We start from the raw sequence: 21,545 nt of genomic DNA, 5'->3' as shown, positions 1-21,545 counted from the left end.
CTGTAAATCTCTTTCTGAAAGCTGGGAGAATGATTCATTGTGTTTCAGTACCATGCTTTTGCAGGTGGACCATATGTTTCTGATAGACCGCCAAGTCAGTTATATCATTCGGACAGCATTTTGCATTCCCATGCACTTGTTCCTACTCCCTTAAAGAGGGACCCTGTTGAAACCTTTTTGAAAAGTTATTTAATGAGGGGGGGAAAGTTTTTTTTTTCCCCTCATTAAATAATAGTTCTACCTGAGTTCTAAGTTTTATTACAGATATTAAAGTGCATGAGGATATATGACAAGTGGCGCTCTCAAAGTGCCACTCTCATAGCTGACTAGCTATGTAATGCTTCCCTGGATGATTTGCAATATGTCATGTCCTGAGACCTGAGTGTTTGTTTGAAAGGTTGCCACAGGGAATTTCCTGTTAAATATTTCCAGACTGCATAGGTCAGCTTCAGAACAATTGAATGCATTATAGATACTTACTGTGACATGATCGAGCGGGACTGGTGACTCAGTGGTAGAGCATCGGGTTGGGATGCAAAGGCCGTGGGATCGAATCCCAACCCACCAAGTGTGGCCCTCCCCAGCCACCAAGGGCCACATTGGTCCTTGTCCCGAGCTGCGAGAAAATGGGAGGGTTGTGGCAGGAAGGGCATCTGACGTAAAAACGCATGCCAGATCAACATGCTGAGGATGTGGCAACCTCTGAAAGGGACAAGCCCGAAAGCCATTGACGTTGGCATCATCAAAACATTTTACACTGTCTCACTAGCTCCTTCTCTCTAGCTTATGGTAGTCTTTTTTTCTCTTAACACTTGACCACAGTATTTGCCTACATTTGCTCTCTCTCCCTGAGTGGAAAAAAGGATGTGGTATAGTGTGGTGGGTGGCTAGTAAGTAAAAACAGGAGGAAGAGATGGAAAGACAAGTAAGCATATGATGGTACCAGGCAAGAGGTATTCTCCCCTAGGAGGGAATTCCTCTGGCCTGAACCTGACCCTAGCCCCCAGCTCGACCCATTATCACACACATGGATCACTCACACACTGCAACAGAGCTACAGCTAAGCTGCCGTTTTTATCTTCCAGAAATTCTTCTGGTGTCAGAAATGGGTCCAAACAGCTGAAACAACATAGCAATGCTGATAGAAGCACAGGGCTAAAAAATGATACTGTAATTACAGCAGGCTGCACTCGATTGTGGACATTATGATTTATGCTGGTTGTCCAGTATCTTTCTATGTTCACACAGTATGAGCTCTTATCATATGTTACATTCCAGACATAGGTTTTCCAAAAGCTTCTAACTGATAAATATTTTAAACAGAGCATTGTCATCATGAACTTATAAAAATAGTAAAAGCATTACAAGCCTGTTTTAACTAAAGTGATTGAATATTTAATTTTTTTGTATACATTCAAGTAATTCTGGATTAAATGTGCAAATTGAAAACAGTTTCTCTCATCTCCACTGAGCATTTTAGCATCTTTCACTGTATACGTGTTTAACAGCACATAATAATACTGATTTGGTTTAGTCTCTTTGAACTTACAAGAGTTGTTTTTATTGAACAAACTCACATTAACTTACCGTAACCATTTGTGTAGCCAGAAACCCATTTAAATAGATGCTAATGTTGCTTCATGTCAGCTCAATGTGAATCTGTTTGCCACATCAACTTTTTGGCCAATTTTATCATAGATGCGTGTTGTGCTGGCACAACAACAAGGCCACTAAAAGGCTATTTAGGTATTAATGGTTCAACGCAGCAGAAACCTTTAATTTGAGTTATTGTTTTATTCATATCCAGCCAGTGCAATGTTCGCACAATGTTTGGTAGTGTTCCCAACAGTACTGCACCACTGGATAACTTTAATTAGAGTCTTTACCTGAGTATCTAATATGAAGTGTGAAGGTGTATGTAATTAACTGCATGGTTGTTTTAGGTTTTAGTCTACTGTAACCATTAGCTTCAAACACACTTTGTTAAATGTTTTTCTGTAACTCTGCCTGCCGACAACCTACCTGACTGTGTCTTTCCTTTTGCGTCTTCAGCTATGCAGTGGCAGACAACTCGTACCGTTCCATGAGGACAGAGAGGAAGGACCAGTGCATCCTGATCTCTGGGGAGAGTGGAGCTGGGAAGACGGAGGCATCCAAGAAGATTTTGCAGTACTATGCTGTCACCTGTCCAGCCAGTGAGCATGTGCAGACCATCAAAGACCGTCTGCTGCAGTCTAACCCTGTGCTGGAGGTGAGACCCCACGTCAGGTCCTTTATCAGGCCTCATCTTTGGACCACACTGCGTAGCTGAATAGGTGTTGAGTGACAGAAATGTGTGCTCATCCCAAATACAGGGTTGTAGTGCTGACGAATGTGGCTTTTTCTTTACATAAACCTGTCAGCAATATTTGAAGACGGTTAAGAAAATTATTATTTTAAATCCAATCTAAGTAATGAATGTGATATTATCATTTAGAAAATTTTTCTTTTAGAGCAGGTTATTATAATGAGAGCAGCATGAACATCATCCGCTCAATACTGATAAAGTGGAATGCTTTGCTATGATTTGACTTGCCAACAGTGAGATTAAACAGGACAAAGACAAGGCCAGCCCAGTTATTAAATAAAGATTAGTGACAGTTATTGATTTATTTTCCAAGAACAAGTCTGTTAGCATCTTTTGACTCACTGGGGTTTGATTGTGGAGCCTTGAGGCTGTATTTTTTACTTTCACTGGGATAGATATTATGTGCTTTATTTGATTATGCTGATTTTATTGAAGCATTTGAATAACTCATAAAAAAACACTAAAACTGAATAATTTTACAATTCTAGGAGGGGGAGTAGCTGTATGATAGTGTTGTTTGAATGTGATATAATTATCATCTAGATGTAAATGTTTTCCAAATTCAGTGTTATTGGCCTTACAAAAGCCAAACACATACACATATACACCATCAGGAACATTTCTCGCTCATAACAATACCGGATATAATAGATTGGCAATTGTTTCTTTGCTTGTCTGACAACCAGTGTTGGCTGTAGTGATGTGTGAGAGTTACAGAAGCTCTAGTTTTGATGTCCAGCATGTCTCAGCCAGATGCTTTCCAGATGTATTGTATATTGTCTTGTGATCTGTGCAAGTGTGACACCTATTCCTCAATCATGACCCCTCTCCTTTTTTATTGCCTCTTCACCCCCCTCTTTCTTCTCTTCAGGCCTTTGGCAATGCCAAGACATTGCGCAACGACAACTCAAGTCGCTTTGGCAAGTACATGGACATTCAGTTTGATTTCAAGGTGAGCAGGACACTGTCAAACATTTATTTTTTTAGGAGAAACCTAAATGTTGGACAAGTACTGAATATTGTCATCACTGTGTATTATAGAATATTGGACAATGCTTAGTAATAGCAATGTCATAACAGTAATTTGAAGGGATACATTATTTTCCTGTGACATTTAAATCATTACTTTTTTCTCCCGTATCTTTTTGTGGGTACGTAAAATATATTGCATGCTAAAAAAAAAAATTAAATCCTATTGAACCTGCATGAATTATCAACCCTACATCTCACCTCAGTACCCCAGTCTTACCCTGTCCTCCTCTTCCTCTTCCTGCCTTCTCAATCCTTGGCCTTTATCACGTCGGCAGGGTGCCCCAGTGGGAGGTCACATCATAAACTACCTGCTGGAGAAGTCCCGCGTGGTCCATCAGAATCACGGAGAAAGGAACTTTCACATTTTCTATCAGCTGATTGAGGGCGGGGAGGAGGACCTGCTGAGACGGCTGGGCCTGGAGAAGAACCCCCAGCAATACCAGTACTTAGTGAAGGTACGTATCTAGTATTTCAATGTCTGTGTATGAGGTCATAACAACCAGTTTAAAAGGGCTTGGTCATTGTGAGTATTTAGTGAATAAGCTTAGTCTCAGAATGACTGACGTGGTGCATCTGTCTCTAGGGCTGGGTTGTGTGAAATGTTTAAGACTGTGCCCGGTCCCTTTTTTTTAATCAAAATATTGGTATGATTTCTATGTGAAAAGAAATTGTAGTAATGGCAAGAATATTTGGAACAAATTGTTGTCGTGTGATGACCTCGTACAGCAGCAATGAGTATGGCTAGAAGATAAAGTTACATTAGAGGGATTTAGTAAGTGAAATATACACAATTAGGTTGTTACTGTACATCTACAATAAACCATGTAATACAATATATAAACATTATGGAACAATTTTAATAGCTAAAGGGTCTAGCACAACACATTAATTTTACCAAGTAGAAGCACCATGTTGAGAGTTTGGAAATCATGACCCTATAGGGTCCAGCAGTCATCCACAAACTGCAGGGATCAGCAGTTTGAGTAGAATCCTAATCAATGTATTTCTGAACATTACTGTAACAATGAATCCGTAGTGGCGGTCTTCAAACAAGCAGCTGAGCTGGGGGAGCGTCACATTAGGTTTGGAGTTGAGACACATTTATTAACATGCATTAAGTTTTGGATTCACTTGCTAGGTAATCTGTTTTCTTTAGATGATTATGAATCCTCTGTATTACTGCAGGGGAACTGTGGGACATTCATCTCCAAATCACTCCTGCTCTCTGTGTCCTACCTGAAATCGTTACACTACTCTGTGTGTCTGAATATTTGTGTCTGTGCGTTCCTGTGGGAGATGTGGCTAATAGGCTCTTAGTCAGGGATTCTCGCTGCTGTGAGAGGAGCTTTTCTCAGGGGAAAAATCTGCCTTAAGGCTCTAGCTGAATCTTCCCCTCAATAAACACACACACACACACACACCAATAACTACTGAGCAACAAAAACTCATGTGTGTTTATGTAATTAGATGTTTACATCACACATAAATAAGTGTTTATTTCACATGTAAACATGAATTTACACATCAAATGCTTTATGGGTTTTTGCTGGACACAACACAGAGCATATCCAGAACAGGATTTCACTTGCCTACCTGTGTGTTTGTGTGTGTTTTCCATAGGGTAACTGTCCCAAAGTGAGCTCCATCAACGATCGCAGCGATTGGAAGGTGGTGAGGAAGGCCTTGAATGTGATTGGCTTCACTGAGGACGAGGTGGAGGTAAGAACCAGGCTGACTAATCTGTTTTTCATACAAATATAATGTAAAAGGTGTAGAAAATATTAGTAACAGGTCAAAATGCTGAACCTTTCCTCCAGGCTTCTGAATGCTGTTTATTGAAACAAAAAAGCTGAGTGAGCCAAACTTAAATAAGCAAACTTATTTCCACAGTCAGTGACTATACAGATGTTTTTTTCCACGTATTTTACTATAAGGAGTACTTAGTGAGCCTGAGTGTGATCGGGCTCTTTCTGTTTCAGATGCTTTTGTTGGAAGCTGTTTTTTAGATTGCTCAGTTTGTGTGTTTGTGGTGATTATTATATGGTGAGAACTTAGTGTAGAGGTCTTGCTGCATGTTTATGAGTCTGGGCTTGCTTCCAGATCTTTTTAAAATCTCACACAGTGAAGAGCAGGTGTGTGCTTTTGTGTGTGTTAGAGCAGATTGCTGCATTCCTGTTTAACTGCTAAACCTCAGTGTATACAAAGCCATTCATGTCTTCAAAGTTCTGCATAACACTATTTAGAGTGACATATACTGCTGCATCTCTTGTTCATTTTATTGTCATAGTCTACATCTTTAATGCCACTGCCTCTTATTTTACTTTTTTCCCTCTGTGCAGGAATTGTTGAACATAATTGCCAGCGTGCTTCACCTGGGCAATGTGCAATACGGGGGAGAAGAGGGAAATGTCTGCATCACCTCTGACACACAGATAAAGTATCTGGCCAGGGTAAGATGCTGCACCATACAAATTCATAAACAACCTTAATAGCCCAGGGAGGGGAAATGGGATTTTTTTTTTTTTTTATGCATGGGTTTTTACTAATCAAGCACCCAGAAAACATTCTTGGGATCATTTTTAAAGTGAAGCCAAAAACTAAAATGGGTAGAGCATCAGGTTGGGATACAGAAGGCTGCGGGATCCAATCCCAGCCCACCAGGTGTGGCCCCACCCAGTCACAAAGGGCTACCTTAGCGGCAGACCCGATGCCCCGATAAAAATGGGATGGTTGTGGTAGCTAGGGCATCTGGCATGAAAAGTCATGCCAAATCAGCATGCGGAACATGTTTCGCTTGGCGACCCCTGAAGGGTCAAGCCTGAAAGCCCTTGATCTTTTTTGGTCAAGGATTGGAAAATTACATTGTTGCAAACGTTTGTACCCCTCTTCATAAATTAATTTGACATTTACTGTAATTTCTGATAACGGAAAATTTGTACTGGCTAATTGGGTGCCATAAATATTATGTTGAAAAAAGTTATTTGAATTTTTGACATTTTAAAATAAGGGTAATGCAAACTTCTGCACAGAACATCATTGTCCTAAAGATGCTTCACGGATGCTTCACAAATTTTTACCCATTATGACTAATTTAGAAAAACAAGATCATCCTTTGGATGTGACTTTTTCCCTCATTTATTCCAGTTAACCTAATGTTAGACATAATCAATAGATACTTCCCACAGGATGTCACTGCTGCTGATTGGCATGGCGTCTGCCTATTTATTGTTTACCACTGATTTATTTTTCACCGGTGAAGCTGTGCTAATGTTGTTGTGCTTTTCCAGTTGTTAGGAGTGAATGGCGCAGTGCTGACAGAGGCACTCACACACAAGAAGATTATTGCCAAGGGAGAGGAGGTAGGTGTAGTGACACCCTCTCATTGTGGGAGCAAGCGTGTGATAAGCATTAGTAAATGTGTATGTGTAATGTCTAGTCTGGCTCAAAGTAATTATATTGTAACTTATGTAACTTTGTTGTCTGTCTTTGACGTCTCTATTCAGCCTCTCACCTTCCACTGTGCGTGTGTCTGTGTGCGTATGTTTTTCTTCATCAGCTGTTGAGTCCGCTGAATCTAGAACAGGCATCTTATGCTCGGGATGCTCTGTCCAAGGCTGTCTATGGACGCACCTTCACCTGGCTTGTGAACAAGATCAATGCTTCACTGGCATACACGGTACACATAAACACACACATCCGCGCACACACAATTCATTCACTTGATGAATATGATGGCATATGAAGTGCACACACCGCAGAATTTTTATGTAACATAAACTTTTTTTGATGAATTTTCTCTCAAGTTTTTTTAAATCACACAACTTTTGAGAGAATATGTTAAAGTCTCTTGTTTATCCTGTTACAGCACAGCTCCACCTTGTGGATATTTAAACAGTGAACATAAGCCATTATTATATCATGGAATACCAATAATAACCTATTCTCGCTTGGAATTTTTCTTGCCTGCCAAGGTTAACATAATAGATATATTCAATATAAACTAAAACAGCAGTCTTAAAGAAAATCGGATTTTATCTACTGTTAAAACTTTTTTGTTTTAAAATTTATATTTTAATATGTTCAAACTACTTTTTAATGCTAATTACTCAATTTAACTTTATATTTGGTTTTGTTTAACAGGATGACTCCTACAAACATTACTCAGTCATTGGCCTGCTGGACATTTATGGCTTTGAGGTCTTCCAGCACAACAGGTAGAGTGAATATGTTTTTTCCCTTTGATTTATGCTAAGTTATTATCCCTGGGTATAATCCTAGATAAAATCTTGTTAAAAAAGGGCATTGCCCTTTTGCTATTTTAGCCCCCCTTTGAACTTTCAGAGGATCTTTGGCTGTGTCTTCTATTTAAACATACATGACCTCTGTAGGAGAATCTTCCTGTAGCACACTGTGGCAAAATGTGTTAGTTGCTAGTGTTGAGTGTTAATAGATGTGTATAGATGTGTGTGTACATGTGTATGTGCATTCATGTGTATTTGTATGTGTTTATGCATATATACATGTCTGTTACACATTTGTATGTAAATACATTCTGTGCAGTCATACACTACAGACTTTTGCATCTTTCGTTATTGTTTTTATTACATTTATACTAAAGAAATAAACAAAATTATATATTAATTCAAATTTTAATATCATATGCTAAACCATATGATATGTGATCAAATGCAAACCCTTTTTATATCTGTCAGACTGCACCCCAGCTCAGAACCATGTGTACCTTAAAGGAACTGCTCTTCAGAGATAGTGAAAGTGTAGCATTTATTAGCCCGCAGAGCTGTTTTTAAACAAACTGCTCATATTTCTCTCAGTGAAGGAACCAGTTTGCAACTAGTTTGAGAATAACAATAAAGCTTTATGGCACAGACAAAGCTAACTCAAATACTTGAGTTAGACTTTATAGTTCATTGTTGGTTTTAGTCTTCTTATGGGATTTGTTGGCACTAACTGAATTACCAACTTTATACAAACCAGTTTTTAAGATAAAATTAGGCATCTGCCTCTTAAATTCACTATTTTGAAGAACAAGCATCAGTCAAAACTGTTAATCCCCTAAGCCTTGTTTTTTCCCGTATCTAAGATGTTTTCTGTCATGTGTTGCAGCTTTGAGCAATTCTGCATCAACTACTGTAATGAGAAGCTACAGCAACTCTTCATTGAACTCACCCTCAAGTCAGAGCAGGAGGAGTATGAGGCCGAAGGCATCACGGTTAGACATCACCTTCCCTTCCTCCCTCCATCACCCCTCTGTCATAAAAAGTGCTGTGATAATGAAAATAGCTAATTTAATGATGGAATTTGCCACCCTACTAGGAGTTAGCTGTTGTTTGTTTAATTGTTTGTTTGTTTGCCGTTAAAATATGTCTGGATTACTACAAGTTCTATTTCAAGATGTTTTTTTTTTTTTAATTTCGTCTTCGGTTGCTTACTTGTGTCTTTGTCTTCATTTACATCCACTGCATTTTCATTATTTTGTTTTGCTTCTTTGGAACAAAGGCCTCTTGTCTTGAGACTAATATAAATGCACTGGTCGGAGAGCAAACAGGTTGTGGGAGAAACTTGGCTTCACCTCTCAAAGAGCCCATTATCCTCTGACATCAGGGCTGTGGGCTGCATACCCTGTCATCTTTGTGGAAATTATGTGGCAGTTAGAGCTAACATAACCTACAAGTGTCCATGTACATGTGGGTGAACAGCATGTCTGCAAGCCAGCATTCCCGTAATTCTGCAGATGATTGACTTTATAAGCAGTAATAATTGTGTTGGGTATTGACTCATGTATTAGACAAGTTTGTTGTCCCAAATGTTGTTGCCTTACAGGAAAGTTTAGACAGTGAGAAAAAACACACAATTTCATGATGTTTATTATGTCAGGCAAGGCCAATTAATTTAAAGATTTTTTAACTCTAAATAAAACTGTATTTTTTTTTTTTCAGTGGGAGCCGGTGCAGTACTTCAACAACAAGATCATCTGTGACCTGGTGGAGGAGAAATTCAAAGGCATCATCTCTATTCTTGTGAGGAGACACACTGCTCTCTGTCTTTGCTACGTAACTTACAGAATTTTAAATTTGTATTTTGTTTCAAAAGAAAGCTAAACTGGGCAGCGCGATGGTGGAGTGGTAAGTGCTGCCACCTCACTGCCAGAAGGTCACAAGTCGCTGGGTTCGCATCCTCGGCTACCTGCGGCCTTTGTGTGTGGAATTTGCATGTTCTACCCGTGCTTTCATGGGTTTCCTCCGGGTACTCCAGTTTCTTCCCATAGTCCAAAGACATGTATGTTAGGTTAACTGGTGACTCTAAATTGGCCGTAGTGTGAAAGTGAGTGTGAATGGTTGTCGGTTTGTGTATGTCTCACTGTGTTGGCCCTGTGATAGACTAGCGACCTGTCTAGGGTCTACCCTGCCTCCCCCAATGACAGCTGGGATAAGCTTAAATTTTGGGACCTCACGAACGGCTGTATTTGTTTGTTTGTTTTTTTGTCCCGTGAATTCCGAGTCGCCACAGCAGATTGTTTGTCCCCATGTTGATTTGGTGCAGTTTTTATGCCAGGTGCCCTTCCTAAAGCAACCCTCCCCAATTTCTACCGTGCTTGAGACCGGCACTGCACGGCTGGAGATGGGGATGGGCTTAGGGGGTTCAGTGTCTTCCACAAGGACACTTCGACACACTTTCAGAAAGCACGGGGAACGAACATCTAACCCTATGGTCAGTAGGCGGTCACTCTACCAACTGAAGCACGGCCGTATGTTTCTCATTTCTTTGGCACATGGGCGTGGCCAGCACCTGGACTACAATTACTCAAGCTGTCTTTTTGCAACAAATGATATATAACATGCTAATAAATAAGATACATATTTTTTCACTTTTTACATAAGTTTAGCTAGGCTAAGCTAACCATCTCCTGGTTCTTGCTCTATTGTTAATGTGAGAGTCATGAGAGTCAATCTCATCACACACACAGCAAGAAGAGCAAGCAAATATCATACTAAGAAACTAGTATATTTTCAAACAATAAAGCACATTATATGTTCATTGATTTGATTTAATTTTCTTATACAAATAGGTTAGTTTTAAATATGTGTAAATGACGAGGGCATAGTCTAAAATGTGTCTGGTTTGTGTGAGTTCATGACTGATTTCTGCTCCTTCTCTCAGGATGAAGAGTGCCTGAGACCTGGAGATGCCAGTGATACAACTTTCCTAGAGAAGCTGGAGAATACAGTGGGAGGACACCCACACTTTGTCACGTCAGTTTGATTCTCTCTTGTCTAATGTTACTCCTGCAATGCCACAAATGTTTCCAGTTTCTTATGTATATACATCGAGCCTGTGTAACGATACATCCTTTTCGTGTGTGTTGCCCTGCAGTCACAAACTGGCTGATGGAAAAACTCGGAAGGTAATGAGCCGTGATGAATTCCGTCTGCTGCATTATGCTGGAGAGGTCAACTACAATGTCAACGGTGTGTGTGTGTTGCTCCGTCCATGCTTTCCATATACAAATAATCCATCCGTTTTCACTACTAGAAACAGATGACGCATAGCAGTCAGGCTAGTGTGGCGTCATGTCATCTGATGTGAGTTTAGAAGATTAGGCATGCAAAACCCACTTTTAGTAAACATAAAAATACTGTCAGCTAAATGTAGCATGTTATTAAATCAAAAATGTATTTTACACCTTCATGACAATATGCCATTATTGAAATTGTCTGTATCAGAACATTTTATATTTTCATTACAGTTGAGTTATTATTGAAATAAAATGGTCACATTCAGTATGTGGATTGAACCAGTAAAACGTTTTCCTGAGACACCTTCTGTGAAAGTTAGTATATGTAAAGATTTCATCTTTCCTTCCTCAGGATTTTTGGACAAGAACAATGACCTCCTTTTTAGGAACATAAAAGAGGTGAGACTGAGTTTAGAATGAAGAGGAAAATAAATTGGAAGGGTGATGCGACTGAAAGCTTCATCAAAACTAAACTTAATGAAGTCTTGATTTAATGGGTAAAATGTCCATTTGTTTTGTTTGTAGGTTATGTCTATGTCAGAGAACGGGATCCTGACCCAATGTTTCGACAGGGAGGAGCTGAGTGACAAGAAGCGCCCAGACACGGTCAGATACTTTTTGTGTGTGTGTGTGTGTGTGTGTGTGTGTGTGTGTGTGTAAGAGAGAGAGGTACATATCCCATGGTTTCCTCTGCCTGTTTTCCACACTTACAAATCATACTCTCATGCGTCCCAACATACTTTCCCACAGCAAAACAAACAATGGTGTGTTTTCCCTCTCCGCGTTAAGTTGGCAGTCCAGTCTGATGGGGATTCTCTGTGGCCTCCCACTCAATGAGGAATGCCCTGACACTTGATTGCCCTTCCCTCACACACACACACACACACACTTAAACAGGGTACTGTCACAGGCTGGCAAGTTAGAGTCCCAGTCCCCCACACTGGCCCCAGTGTTCAGTATCTACTGAACTGCCAGTTCAGTCACATCAGCTACTCCTCTATTTGCGTAGCTGTTCTTAGGTCATCATCTCTGTCTGCTGGCCAATATTTGCATTCACCATCCACTCAATCAGTTTCCTGACTCTTTGCTTCAGTTACTCCCCAGCATCATTTTCCATCCTCTTACCTTCATCTCTTCATCCCTGCTTTACCAGCTTTCATCTATTGTCATTCTGTGTCTGCCTCTTCCAGGCAGCCACCCAATTCAAAGCCAGTCTGGCGAAACTAATGGAGATCCTCATGTCAAAGGAGCCGTCGTACGTCCGCTGCATCAAGCCCAATGACTCGAAGCAAGCAGGTAAGTCCAGCATTGTGTTTTTGCTTTTTGCTAGAAAGTAAATGGTTTTCTTTTAAAACACCTTTTGTACCAGGCAGAGGTGACAAAGAAACGGCATGCGTGTCAGATGATTGCTCAGGTACATCAGTTAGGCTAATCGTGTGTGAATGACTATAAGCATTAATGTATAGATATGTGTAATTCAAACCTCAAACGCTTCATTTCAGAAAACCAAACAACCTGTCAGTTGCTGCGATATCTAGTGTGAAGTAATTTTAATAATATTTAGACATTCTTGAAGTTTCTGCTTAAGAGTCCACAGTCCATAGCATTTTTTTATTAATGTGATTTTCCTTTTTTTTTCCACAATGAAATAAAAGTATAAGGTCTGACATTAATGTTGTTCAGTCAAAGTAAGTGGGAGAGAAGAGGTGTTTCTTTGTGAAGTGGTATAACATGGACACCATGTAAACAACATGGAGCTTTAGATTGGCTTTTTGTTTGACACAGTAATGTACAAAACCAAAAACAACAGCTGTAATTATAACAATTTTAAAAGTAATTGAATATTTAATGTAAATGTTTATTACTGTAGAATCATTTAAATGTCATAAAAGTTTTAGTTTTGTTTTCTTTTAACCAATTTGAGCAACTTTAATATTATTTTTAAATGTGGAAACCCTATTAATGACCCTTCAAATATTAAGTATCAGCCACAAGATTTGCAATTAAGTTGTTTTGTACACTAATAATTTTCATTAATTTGTGTTTATGTATTGTTAACAGTTCCTATAAGCAAAGTAGAAGTAGCTTAGCAGCTTTAACCAACTAATCATTTCTCACAAACATGTTAATCTTGTGCTTTTGCTAATTCCAACCAAAACACTTTGTTTTCAGCTGCATCAGTAGCTGCAGTGTAAACTCAGTGTGGTCGTCAGTATATTGGACCAGCCTTTGTTTCCCTCTACACTTGGCCTTTTGTTAGTTTCACACTGTTTCTCTGTCCTTTGACACTCCTACTTTTGCTGTTTAGCATTTACTGGTTTTCTCTGGTTCATTTTGTCCAACAGACATTACATTTTTCTCTGACTGATTTAACCTTGCTCTCCCTCTTCACCCTGTGCCCAGGTCGCTTTGATGAAGTGCTGATCCGACACCAGGTCAAGTACCTGGGTTTGATGGAGAATCTGAGGGTGAGGAGAGCAGGATTTGCATACAGACGACGCTACGAGATCTTCTTACAAAGGTTATTGGATACTGTTTTTCTACCAGGTTGAAAAAAAGGGACATTTCAACACTTTACTGTGCCTCGTTAGCTGAATACCAGTCATGAACCCAGTCATGGTTATTCTAATAAATAAGAATAAGAGTCCAATGGCAATCGTTTTGCCTTGCCCCTCAATGGGTAGAGCAGCAGGATGGGATGCAGAAGTCTGCAGGATCAAATCTGAGCCTACCCACCAGGGATATCCCTGATGTCTCCCCAGGTGCTCTGAATAAGAGTGTGAGGTTCATTAATAATCTACAAAATGCTAAATAAAAAAGATTCCTTTGCAGCGATAATGATTTTATTCAAATATCATAAAAATGTTACCTGTCTTCACTGTTGTTTGTAGACGAAGAAAAGCAGCAAATGTTAACATGCCATAGGTTGAAGCTATGGACAGTTTGGTTTTGACTAATCGTTGGTCAACCAGTAGTTTCAGCTTTAAACCAGGTTCCTGTTTTCAGAAATGGTCCAATGGGCCAGAAATGGTAGCTTCTTGTTATGACGAATGAACCTTTCACAGGATGAAATAAGTTGAAGTCATCTGGCTTTAGTATTAAATCAGTAATTGTAGTATTTACCTATAGTTGTCTGTGTGTAGGTATAAATCTCTGTGTCCAGACACGTGGCCTAACTGGCAGGGGAAACTCTCTGATGGAGTGGCCACACTGGTCAAACACCTGGGATACAAGCCTGAGGAGTACAAACTGGGCAGGTCAGCAGCTCACACACAAATACAAACATAAAGATGCCAACATAAATAAATAAGTGTGTGAGAACATATGGTTCAAGCTTACAAAATAATATTGAACTCTTGTTTGTTTTTACCCTACTCTGGTTTTTACCCTTTGTTTGTCATCTTCTTTCTGCTTTTTCTTGACCATGAATGCAACTTAATCACTTAGTCATAATGGTTGTTAATCATTTTATTTAAAATGTATTTTGATTTTTATTGATTATTCTTTTTAGGTCCAAAATCTTCATCCGTTTCCCAAAGACATTGTTTGCCACAGAGGATGCACTGGAGACCAGGAAACACAGTCTTGGTAACATAGTCAACTACCTGTGCCTTATATTTTCCACAGCTGTTGTGCTGCAGGTTACAACTGTTTTCCTCCTGTCACTTTCACAGCCACAAAGCTGCAGGCAGGATGGAGAGGATACAGCCAGAAATCTAAATACCAAAAACTCAGAACCTCGGGTGAGAAAACTTTAACTTCTGACTTTATTTGACAACTACAGTTTGTCTCCAAAGAATCCAGATTAATCGTTATTGTGAGTTATGATGTGTGTATGAGCCAGCCAGGGTGTCCTCTGTTTTTTGTTTATGTTGTGTATTGTAAGGTTAATTGGATTAGGAGAGATATGTGAGAAACGAGTTCTTTGGGTTTAGCCATACTTTGAGAAAGTTGTTTGATGAAACTGTTTGTGAATGTGTTTGAGAGATACCTGTTCATAAATTGGTATGTACAATTAGTCTGTTATCGGCTAAGTTGAGAACCAAATACAATAAATGTTCAATGTTCGTTATACAACGATCTCCAGAGTGAAGTACTTGTTGGACTATCAGATCCGAGTAAGATCCCCTCGACAATGTGTATAATGTATCTTGCAGCTATTGCAATCCAGGCATGGTGGAGGGGGATCCTGGCCAGGAGGAGGGCCAAGCGCAGACGTCAAGCTGCTGATACTATCCGCAGGTACTGACCATACAGGAAAATGACACACTATAGACTCCAAACGCACATAGCATGTATGTGCCATGTTGTGTTTGAACTTGTTACCAATTTTTTTGGTGGGGCGACATCTCAGTTAACTGTTCCACACGTAACCACGTGGGTCCAAAAGATGCCACCTTCATTTTTATTTCCAAAATTGTTTTTTTTTCCAGGAGATGAACAGGTTTTATTGGTAACTTGTGAAAGACCTTTTTTAAATATCTTATAAAAATCATTTTAAAAAATCTCACATCATCTCACCCTCAGGTTTATCAAGGGCTTCATCTACCGGCACAAGGAGCGCTGTCCAGAGAATGAGTACTTCCTGGATTACGTACGATACTCCTTCCTTATGACGCTGCACCGTAATTTGCCCAAGAATGTCCTGGACAAGAGTTGGCCAACACCTCCAGCTGCTCTCACTGAGGTATACAGGAACATAATAAACATGCATACAGTGAAAGATATGCGCTAGAAACCTTAGATTAGGATTTGAATGCCAAAATTTATTGTGATCTAGATGTTTAGATTAGTGATGAATAATATTTGTAAAACACTAAATTAATATGAAGTGTTAGTATTTGTGTTGTGTTGGGTCACTTTTTCAAAGTGTCTGACACAGCTCAAAAATGGTGACATCTCCTGGTTGATATTATTGTAAAAGCTTTATCTAAAACGATGAAAAAAGAAATGACTTTAATGACTTTTATAAAAAAGCAAAATAATACAAGTCTCAAACAAACATTACATTGCTCTTATATGTGAATGAAGAAGAAATTTAATTTAGCATGTGTTTTTTTTTTTCCTGTGCTAAGCTATCAACTATCTTGGTGTGATATTTTAAAAGGTTGACGCTGTCTTAAGATGTCTTATTTGAGCCTAACTTCGGCTAGTTTCAACCACTGTGGGTCACAATCTACAGCTGTCCAAGTAATGTTTGGAATAAAACATAAGATGATAAAAGAAAATGTAAATGTTTTTAGTGATGGAAGTGTTGAAGTAAATGACCAAATGTTACATAAGATATGTATGCTCACATATCCTATCCTGTATGTATTATGAAGCCAATCATTGGCAGCACTACTGAAATGTGAATTGAACTCTCTGTGTGCCTTTAGGCTTCAGAGCATTTGCGTAAAATGTGCATGCAGAACATGGTGTGGAGCTACTGCAAGAAGATCAATCCTGAGTGGAAACACCAAGTGAGTGCTGACCCCACACCCATTCAGATTACAGAGACCTGCTCTTTGTAATCTGACTGCCAGGTTTTTTGTTTGCTTCTTCCCTTTGCTTGCTTCATTGTCTTCAATTCTGTGTGAACAGATGGAGCAGAAGATGATCGCCAGCGAGATCTTCAAGGACAAGAAGGACAATTATCCACAGAGTGTGCCCAAACTGTTCGTCAGCACAAGACTCAGTAAAGCTCTGATGTTTTCCTACAAAACCTGGTTTGTTGAGAGATTTATATTGCTCACAATGATAAAGATTTTTAACAGCATCTCTCCTGGTGTTCAGATGGAGAGGACATCAACCCCAAGGCTCTACAGGCTCTGGGCAGTGAGAAGATGAAGGTTAGTAGAGTATAGGGCAGTGTAATAAACTGTTTTATTTTGCTCATCATCAGTGTTTTGACCATTAACCTCCTGTTCCCAGTATGCAGTACCTGTCACCAAGTACGACAGAAAAGGCTACAAAGCTCGGCCCCGCCAGCTGCTGCTCACTAGCAGTAGTGCTGTTATTGTAGAAGAGGGAAAACTCAAGCAGTGCATCGACTACACAACTCTTAAAGGTCAGAGGTCAACCGCTACACCGATCACTTGTTAAGAGGTTTGTTAATTTCACACACTGATAATATCGGGCTATATAAAGCTTGAACTGTCCTTCCTCTGCAGGTATCTCAGTCAGCTCCCTCAGTGACGGCCTGTTTGTTCTGCATGTACCCAGTGAGGACAACAAACAGAAGGTAAAGCTGAGTCTTGTGCTGACAGATGATGAATTAACTATGAACATTGCTGTTATGCACTTTCCTCAGATCTTTGCCAGTTGCATAAAAGAGAGTTTTCACTCTGTGTGTTTTCCTATAAGGGAGACGTAATTCTGCAGAGTGACCACGTGATTGAGACCTTGACCAAGCTTGTGATCTGTGCTGACAAAGTCAACAGCATCAACATCAACCAGGGCAGGTGAGAAGCAGAGCACCAAGATCTACTTTGTGTTACGTTGTTACTTTGTCCTGATGAAGCAAAGCCTTGACTCAATATTCTGATTCTAACCCCATCCCTCCTGTTGTTTCCTCAGTATAAAGTTTATTGTGGGTCAGGGGAAAGAGGGGATGATAGACTTCACACCTGGATCAGAGCTCCTGGTGGCCAAGGCAAAGAACGGACACTTGTCTGTGGTGAGTGGATTTAATCATTTTAGCATTACATAGTCAAATTGATGTGAATAAATGATTTCAAATCATTTATTTTAGAATTCTGACCAAATCTATTTTGCATACAGTGGTTGGAATATTGCAATAATTAATTATTGTAATACTTATCTGTATTTATTTATTTATAATGGATCAAATTTAAACTTTGTGGCTAATCTTGACAAATCCACAGAGAGAAGCCCAGAGAAAGCAAAAAATATGGAATGTTTATGAAATTAAATGTTTAAGGTTTCTCATAGTTGTCATATTGAGTCTTGTTATATTGGGAATACAGATTGTTGCACTGCCCCCAAGTGGTTATATTATTTACCTATTGTATGTTTAAAATGTATTAAACTTTAAGAATTACTTTATTATCTTTGTCAAAGATTTCATAGTTTCCAAAGAGAAATGGGTTTCACTTCCTAAGTCAGTTCTGACAAAATAACAATAAAAATAAAACTCACTCCGTTGACATTTTCTCTTTCCCAGACTGCTCCCAGACTGAACTCCAGATGATGGCCGCTCTGACAGCACACACAAACCAGGACATACATCCTCCTGACTTATCCGACCCTCCAATCACACGACAGCAGACCCCTGCTCTGCCTAAGCCAATCAGATGCCACCTGTCACTGTAGGTGACATATGCTTCCAATTAAACATAAATCCAGCAAAACTATTAGATATTTATGTCAATATATTATATTTTACTATTAATACTTTTGCTTTTTGAATATTCAGATTTTTATATATGAAGCCAAGGAATAACAAATATTTGGTGCATTTTTCTTGCACCACCTGTTTATTGTGCTTTATCTGGGAACATTACCGAGAAACCGATGAGGGACGTGTTGGAATAAGAGACAACAATCAGAAGAAGGGGATTTTTGTTGATGAGCATCAGGGTTAGCCTGTTGCCTCTTTTTTCCCTGTTTAGTTACTGTGCTTAACTAAAAAGCTTTACTGTTTCGTTGACACTAGTTTTCATCTGGGCCGAATTGCTTATTGTTTTTAAGCATGATGGTGTGCAGAACAAGGCTGACAGTATGTAGATTAGGTGTTGAGAGCTTCAGGGATGAAGAACAATAACTTTTCAATTAAATGGTAGGGCTTTGGTACAAAAATCTGAGTAGTGTTAGACTGTAGCTCACTAAATTAAAATAAACAGATATACTACTGAATATATTTCACAAGTTTGTATTCGCATAGTGTTTAAATAAGAAGGAAGCTGGGGGATTTAGTACATTTAATAATCACCGTGTACTGTAAATGCTGCAAAAATGAACAAAGTAAGTGAGAAAGTGGGTGAGAGAAAAGGCAAGAGAAAGGTTAAAAGAAGGATGAAAGAATGCTGCAGTTATTCGCCTTCACATAAGAAGTGCTTGAACCCTTTTCCTTGACTAATGTATTTAATGAGTGAGTTCAAGAGCTGTATATGAAAACCATGACACTCAACACAAGAATGAGTCGAGTTAAGACAGAAATCCTCTGATATGTCTTGTTCAGAACCCCATACTCTACCAGGCTAAACTTGCTCAGGTCTTACGTCTTCTCGCTCTGTAGCTGGCTTTATTTTCTCTTCCCATTATCTCCTGCTTACTGAGTTGCCTACCTGACCGGCCCGTTTCTGTTTTAGAGGACATTGCTGTCTGTCCCTTCATGATTGACCTGCTCCACTAGCTAGCCCTGACTAGAGTTTGACAATTCATTTCATTTAATTTTGCCAGACAATTTCATTATTTTGTTAATTTAACATATGTGCACAATTGTGCACATATGAGACGGAATTTAGATCATAATTTGAGACCAAACCTCAGGATTTGTAGCCATATCGTTGAACTTTTGTTGTACAAACAACATGCTTACAAATTAAGCATGAAATTAAAAACTATTTCCTTAGTACAACAAATATGTAAGTCTTTATAGACTTTTTGCCCCTTTAAATCCAGCTGCATGACTAAAAAAGCTGCACAACAGTAAGATGCAGAAGCATTTTTATCAAAGTATCCCACAAGCTGAAGTTGAAATATGGGCAAACCTAACTCCCCCTTAAGCCTACAGGTGCGGTCAACAACTAACAGTGAAAAAGTTGTTTCTGAAAACATTTGAGAGCAGCTCCAAATGTTTCAAAGTAATTTTATCCAGAACTCATTCACAGACAGAACTTCCTCTCAGCATCGCCCTGGGTGGAGAGGCAAGTGCAATAACCGAGGCAGAACAGTGCTTCTTCTAGCCAAATACCCTGTTGATTTATAGTGATTCTGTGTTGTATGATTTATATGTTATGTCTGTTCTCATTATGTTTTTTTTCAAGGGGGAGATGTATATGTACAGTTTGTTGTCTGTGTTAAATAAATGACAGATTCAAGCCAGATAGGTTTGATATGAAACATTTGGGGAGAAAAGGGTTTTAGTGTTGTTTAACATGTTCCTGTGCCTTGGATAGCAATACAAAACTTTATTTGGAAATGAGACTTGTTTCTAGTCTTGGTGGACGTTTGTCTTCAGGCTGTTTCTAAAACTTTCCCAGCAGCACCCAAAGGTTTGTTCTCTCTCCATGTAAAAGCTTTATTAAAACCAAAAATATGACTGTCTATTAATTTACAGATGCACTCCTGTTATCAGTTCTAGTTTACTGTATGCACCAAATCGATGTATAATTATTCCAACACACTAAAAGATACTAAAAATAAATACATTTGAAAACTAAACACAAACTTATGAATGATTTATTACTTTCCCTCTGTTCAGTTGACTAGTGTTTATCAGTACATACCATTATATTTGTTTTCATTTTAACAAAGACATATAATAACACAATATATAAAAGTTTGTAATGGCTACAACCCTGTGGTAAAGAAGTGTGTGTGTGTGTGTGTGATACAATTGAAGGCTCCAGAACAGCTAGGAAGCTTTAATAACGTGATGGTTTGAAAACTTCTGGTGTCTAGTAGAACTATAAGGGTGTAGAAAGCAAAGTCCTTTTGTTTAAAATGTCTACATTTACTTTAAACTACATATACCTACACATGCATGTAAATCTATGTGCACCATATATGCATGTTCACGGATTCACAGATTTTACTAAACGCACCACATTTGCATGGAATAAATAATCATTGGTAACTACTCTGTTGTAACCATAATAAAATAAGCATGATATACATACATGCATATTCTTAACAGTGTTCACCACTATTCCAACATGTATATACACATTAATTAAGGCGCCTGGTAGCTCTTGGGTAGAGCAGCAGGATGGGATGCGCTAGCTCCCTGGGAGCCCCCCTGTGTGATAAAGGTTCTTCAAATTGAATAGCTACGATGATAAAATGCTGCTTAAATGTTAACACATGATAAATACGTTGACAATATGAACTTTTATTTATAATACCTTACAGTATTTGTACAAAATTGTACTGATTTGAATCTGACAACAGTCCTTGAGTTTCCCGTTTGGAAGCAGCCAGCAGATGTCGCCCCTGGTCTAAATCCTTCCTGCAGTGGCTTTTTGCTTTCAGCTGCTCGCTCTTGTCCACTGGAACATGTGAAGTCTTCCCTCGTGTAGTTCTAGGAATTACAAGTCTAGCAAGAAGTTGGGGGTAAACAGTGAATAAAGTCACACACTGATGGGTCCATATGTACTGCGGGTGTGGCACTGTGCTTAAACACCATGTGTAAACATTTGTTACACACTGAAAACAAGCATTAGAGCTTGCTGAGGCAGATTGTTTGCTAAATTGTCAAATCCACTGAGGTTTTTAGACTTTTAATCCTGGATCAGGGCCTGTCTCTTGCTGAAATGTGCCTCAATGCGTAATATGGGATTGTTTAAGCCCAGAAACCCGTTTCCAAAATCTTTCTGTTGCACCCAAAAGATTTCTGGGAATCTGTAGTCATTTTCTCATGTTAACAACTATTTTCAGTGTTAATTTACAGTTGAACAACGCAGTAAA

General features: G+C 39.1%; 1 protein-coding gene across 3 annotated transcripts in view; it reads left to right on the top strand.

Annotated features, from left to right (window-relative positions):
- LOC137128758 (unconventional myosin-Ic-like) overlaps positions 1 to 20,183 on the top strand; it is a 49,889-nt gene extending 29,706 nt beyond the window's left edge. For all 3 annotated transcript variants that reach the window (XM_067507248.1, XM_067507250.1, XM_067507249.1), the window contains 29 exons: positions 2,053 to 2,251; positions 3,219 to 3,299; positions 3,655 to 3,834; positions 5,000 to 5,098; positions 5,719 to 5,829; positions 6,667 to 6,738; positions 6,936 to 7,055; positions 7,520 to 7,593; positions 8,504 to 8,609; positions 9,337 to 9,417; positions 10,559 to 10,650; positions 10,772 to 10,866; positions 11,266 to 11,312; positions 11,439 to 11,519; positions 12,104 to 12,209; positions 13,317 to 13,434; positions 14,057 to 14,170; positions 14,425 to 14,501; positions 14,588 to 14,656; positions 15,071 to 15,155; positions 15,441 to 15,600; positions 16,292 to 16,375; positions 16,497 to 16,590; positions 16,689 to 16,744; positions 16,827 to 16,962; positions 17,066 to 17,136; positions 17,259 to 17,356; positions 17,472 to 17,571; positions 18,079 to 20,183. In XM_067507248.1, coding sequence (XP_067363349.1) covers positions 2,053 to 2,251; positions 3,219 to 3,299; positions 3,655 to 3,834; positions 5,000 to 5,098; positions 5,719 to 5,829; positions 6,667 to 6,738; positions 6,936 to 7,055; positions 7,520 to 7,593; positions 8,504 to 8,609; positions 9,337 to 9,417; positions 10,559 to 10,650; positions 10,772 to 10,866; positions 11,266 to 11,312; positions 11,439 to 11,519; positions 12,104 to 12,209; positions 13,317 to 13,434; positions 14,057 to 14,170; positions 14,425 to 14,501; positions 14,588 to 14,656; positions 15,071 to 15,155; positions 15,441 to 15,600; positions 16,292 to 16,375; positions 16,497 to 16,590; positions 16,689 to 16,744; positions 16,827 to 16,962; positions 17,066 to 17,136; positions 17,259 to 17,356; positions 17,472 to 17,571; positions 18,079 to 18,105 — 2,833 coding nt within the window. In that variant the 3' untranslated portion in view covers positions 18,106 to 20,183. The remainder of the gene's footprint in view (positions 1 to 2,052; positions 2,252 to 3,218; positions 3,300 to 3,654; positions 3,835 to 4,999; positions 5,099 to 5,718; positions 5,830 to 6,666; positions 6,739 to 6,935; positions 7,056 to 7,519; positions 7,594 to 8,503; positions 8,610 to 9,336; positions 9,418 to 10,558; positions 10,651 to 10,771; positions 10,867 to 11,265; positions 11,313 to 11,438; positions 11,520 to 12,103; positions 12,210 to 13,316; positions 13,435 to 14,056; positions 14,171 to 14,424; positions 14,502 to 14,587; positions 14,657 to 15,070; positions 15,156 to 15,440; positions 15,601 to 16,291; positions 16,376 to 16,496; positions 16,591 to 16,688; positions 16,745 to 16,826; positions 16,963 to 17,065; positions 17,137 to 17,258; positions 17,357 to 17,471; positions 17,572 to 18,078) is intronic.
- Positions 20,184 to 21,545: the final 1,362 nt, after the last annotated feature.

This window comes from Channa argus, chromosome 6 (assembly GCF_033026475.1).
Source record: "Channa argus isolate prfri chromosome 6, Channa argus male v1.0, whole genome shotgun sequence".
Classification (NCBI taxonomy): Eukaryota; Metazoa; Chordata; class Actinopteri; order Anabantiformes; family Channidae; genus Channa; species Channa argus.
The sequence above is the reverse complement of the archived record's forward strand: the minus strand, read 5'-3'. Positions and strand labels throughout refer to the sequence as shown.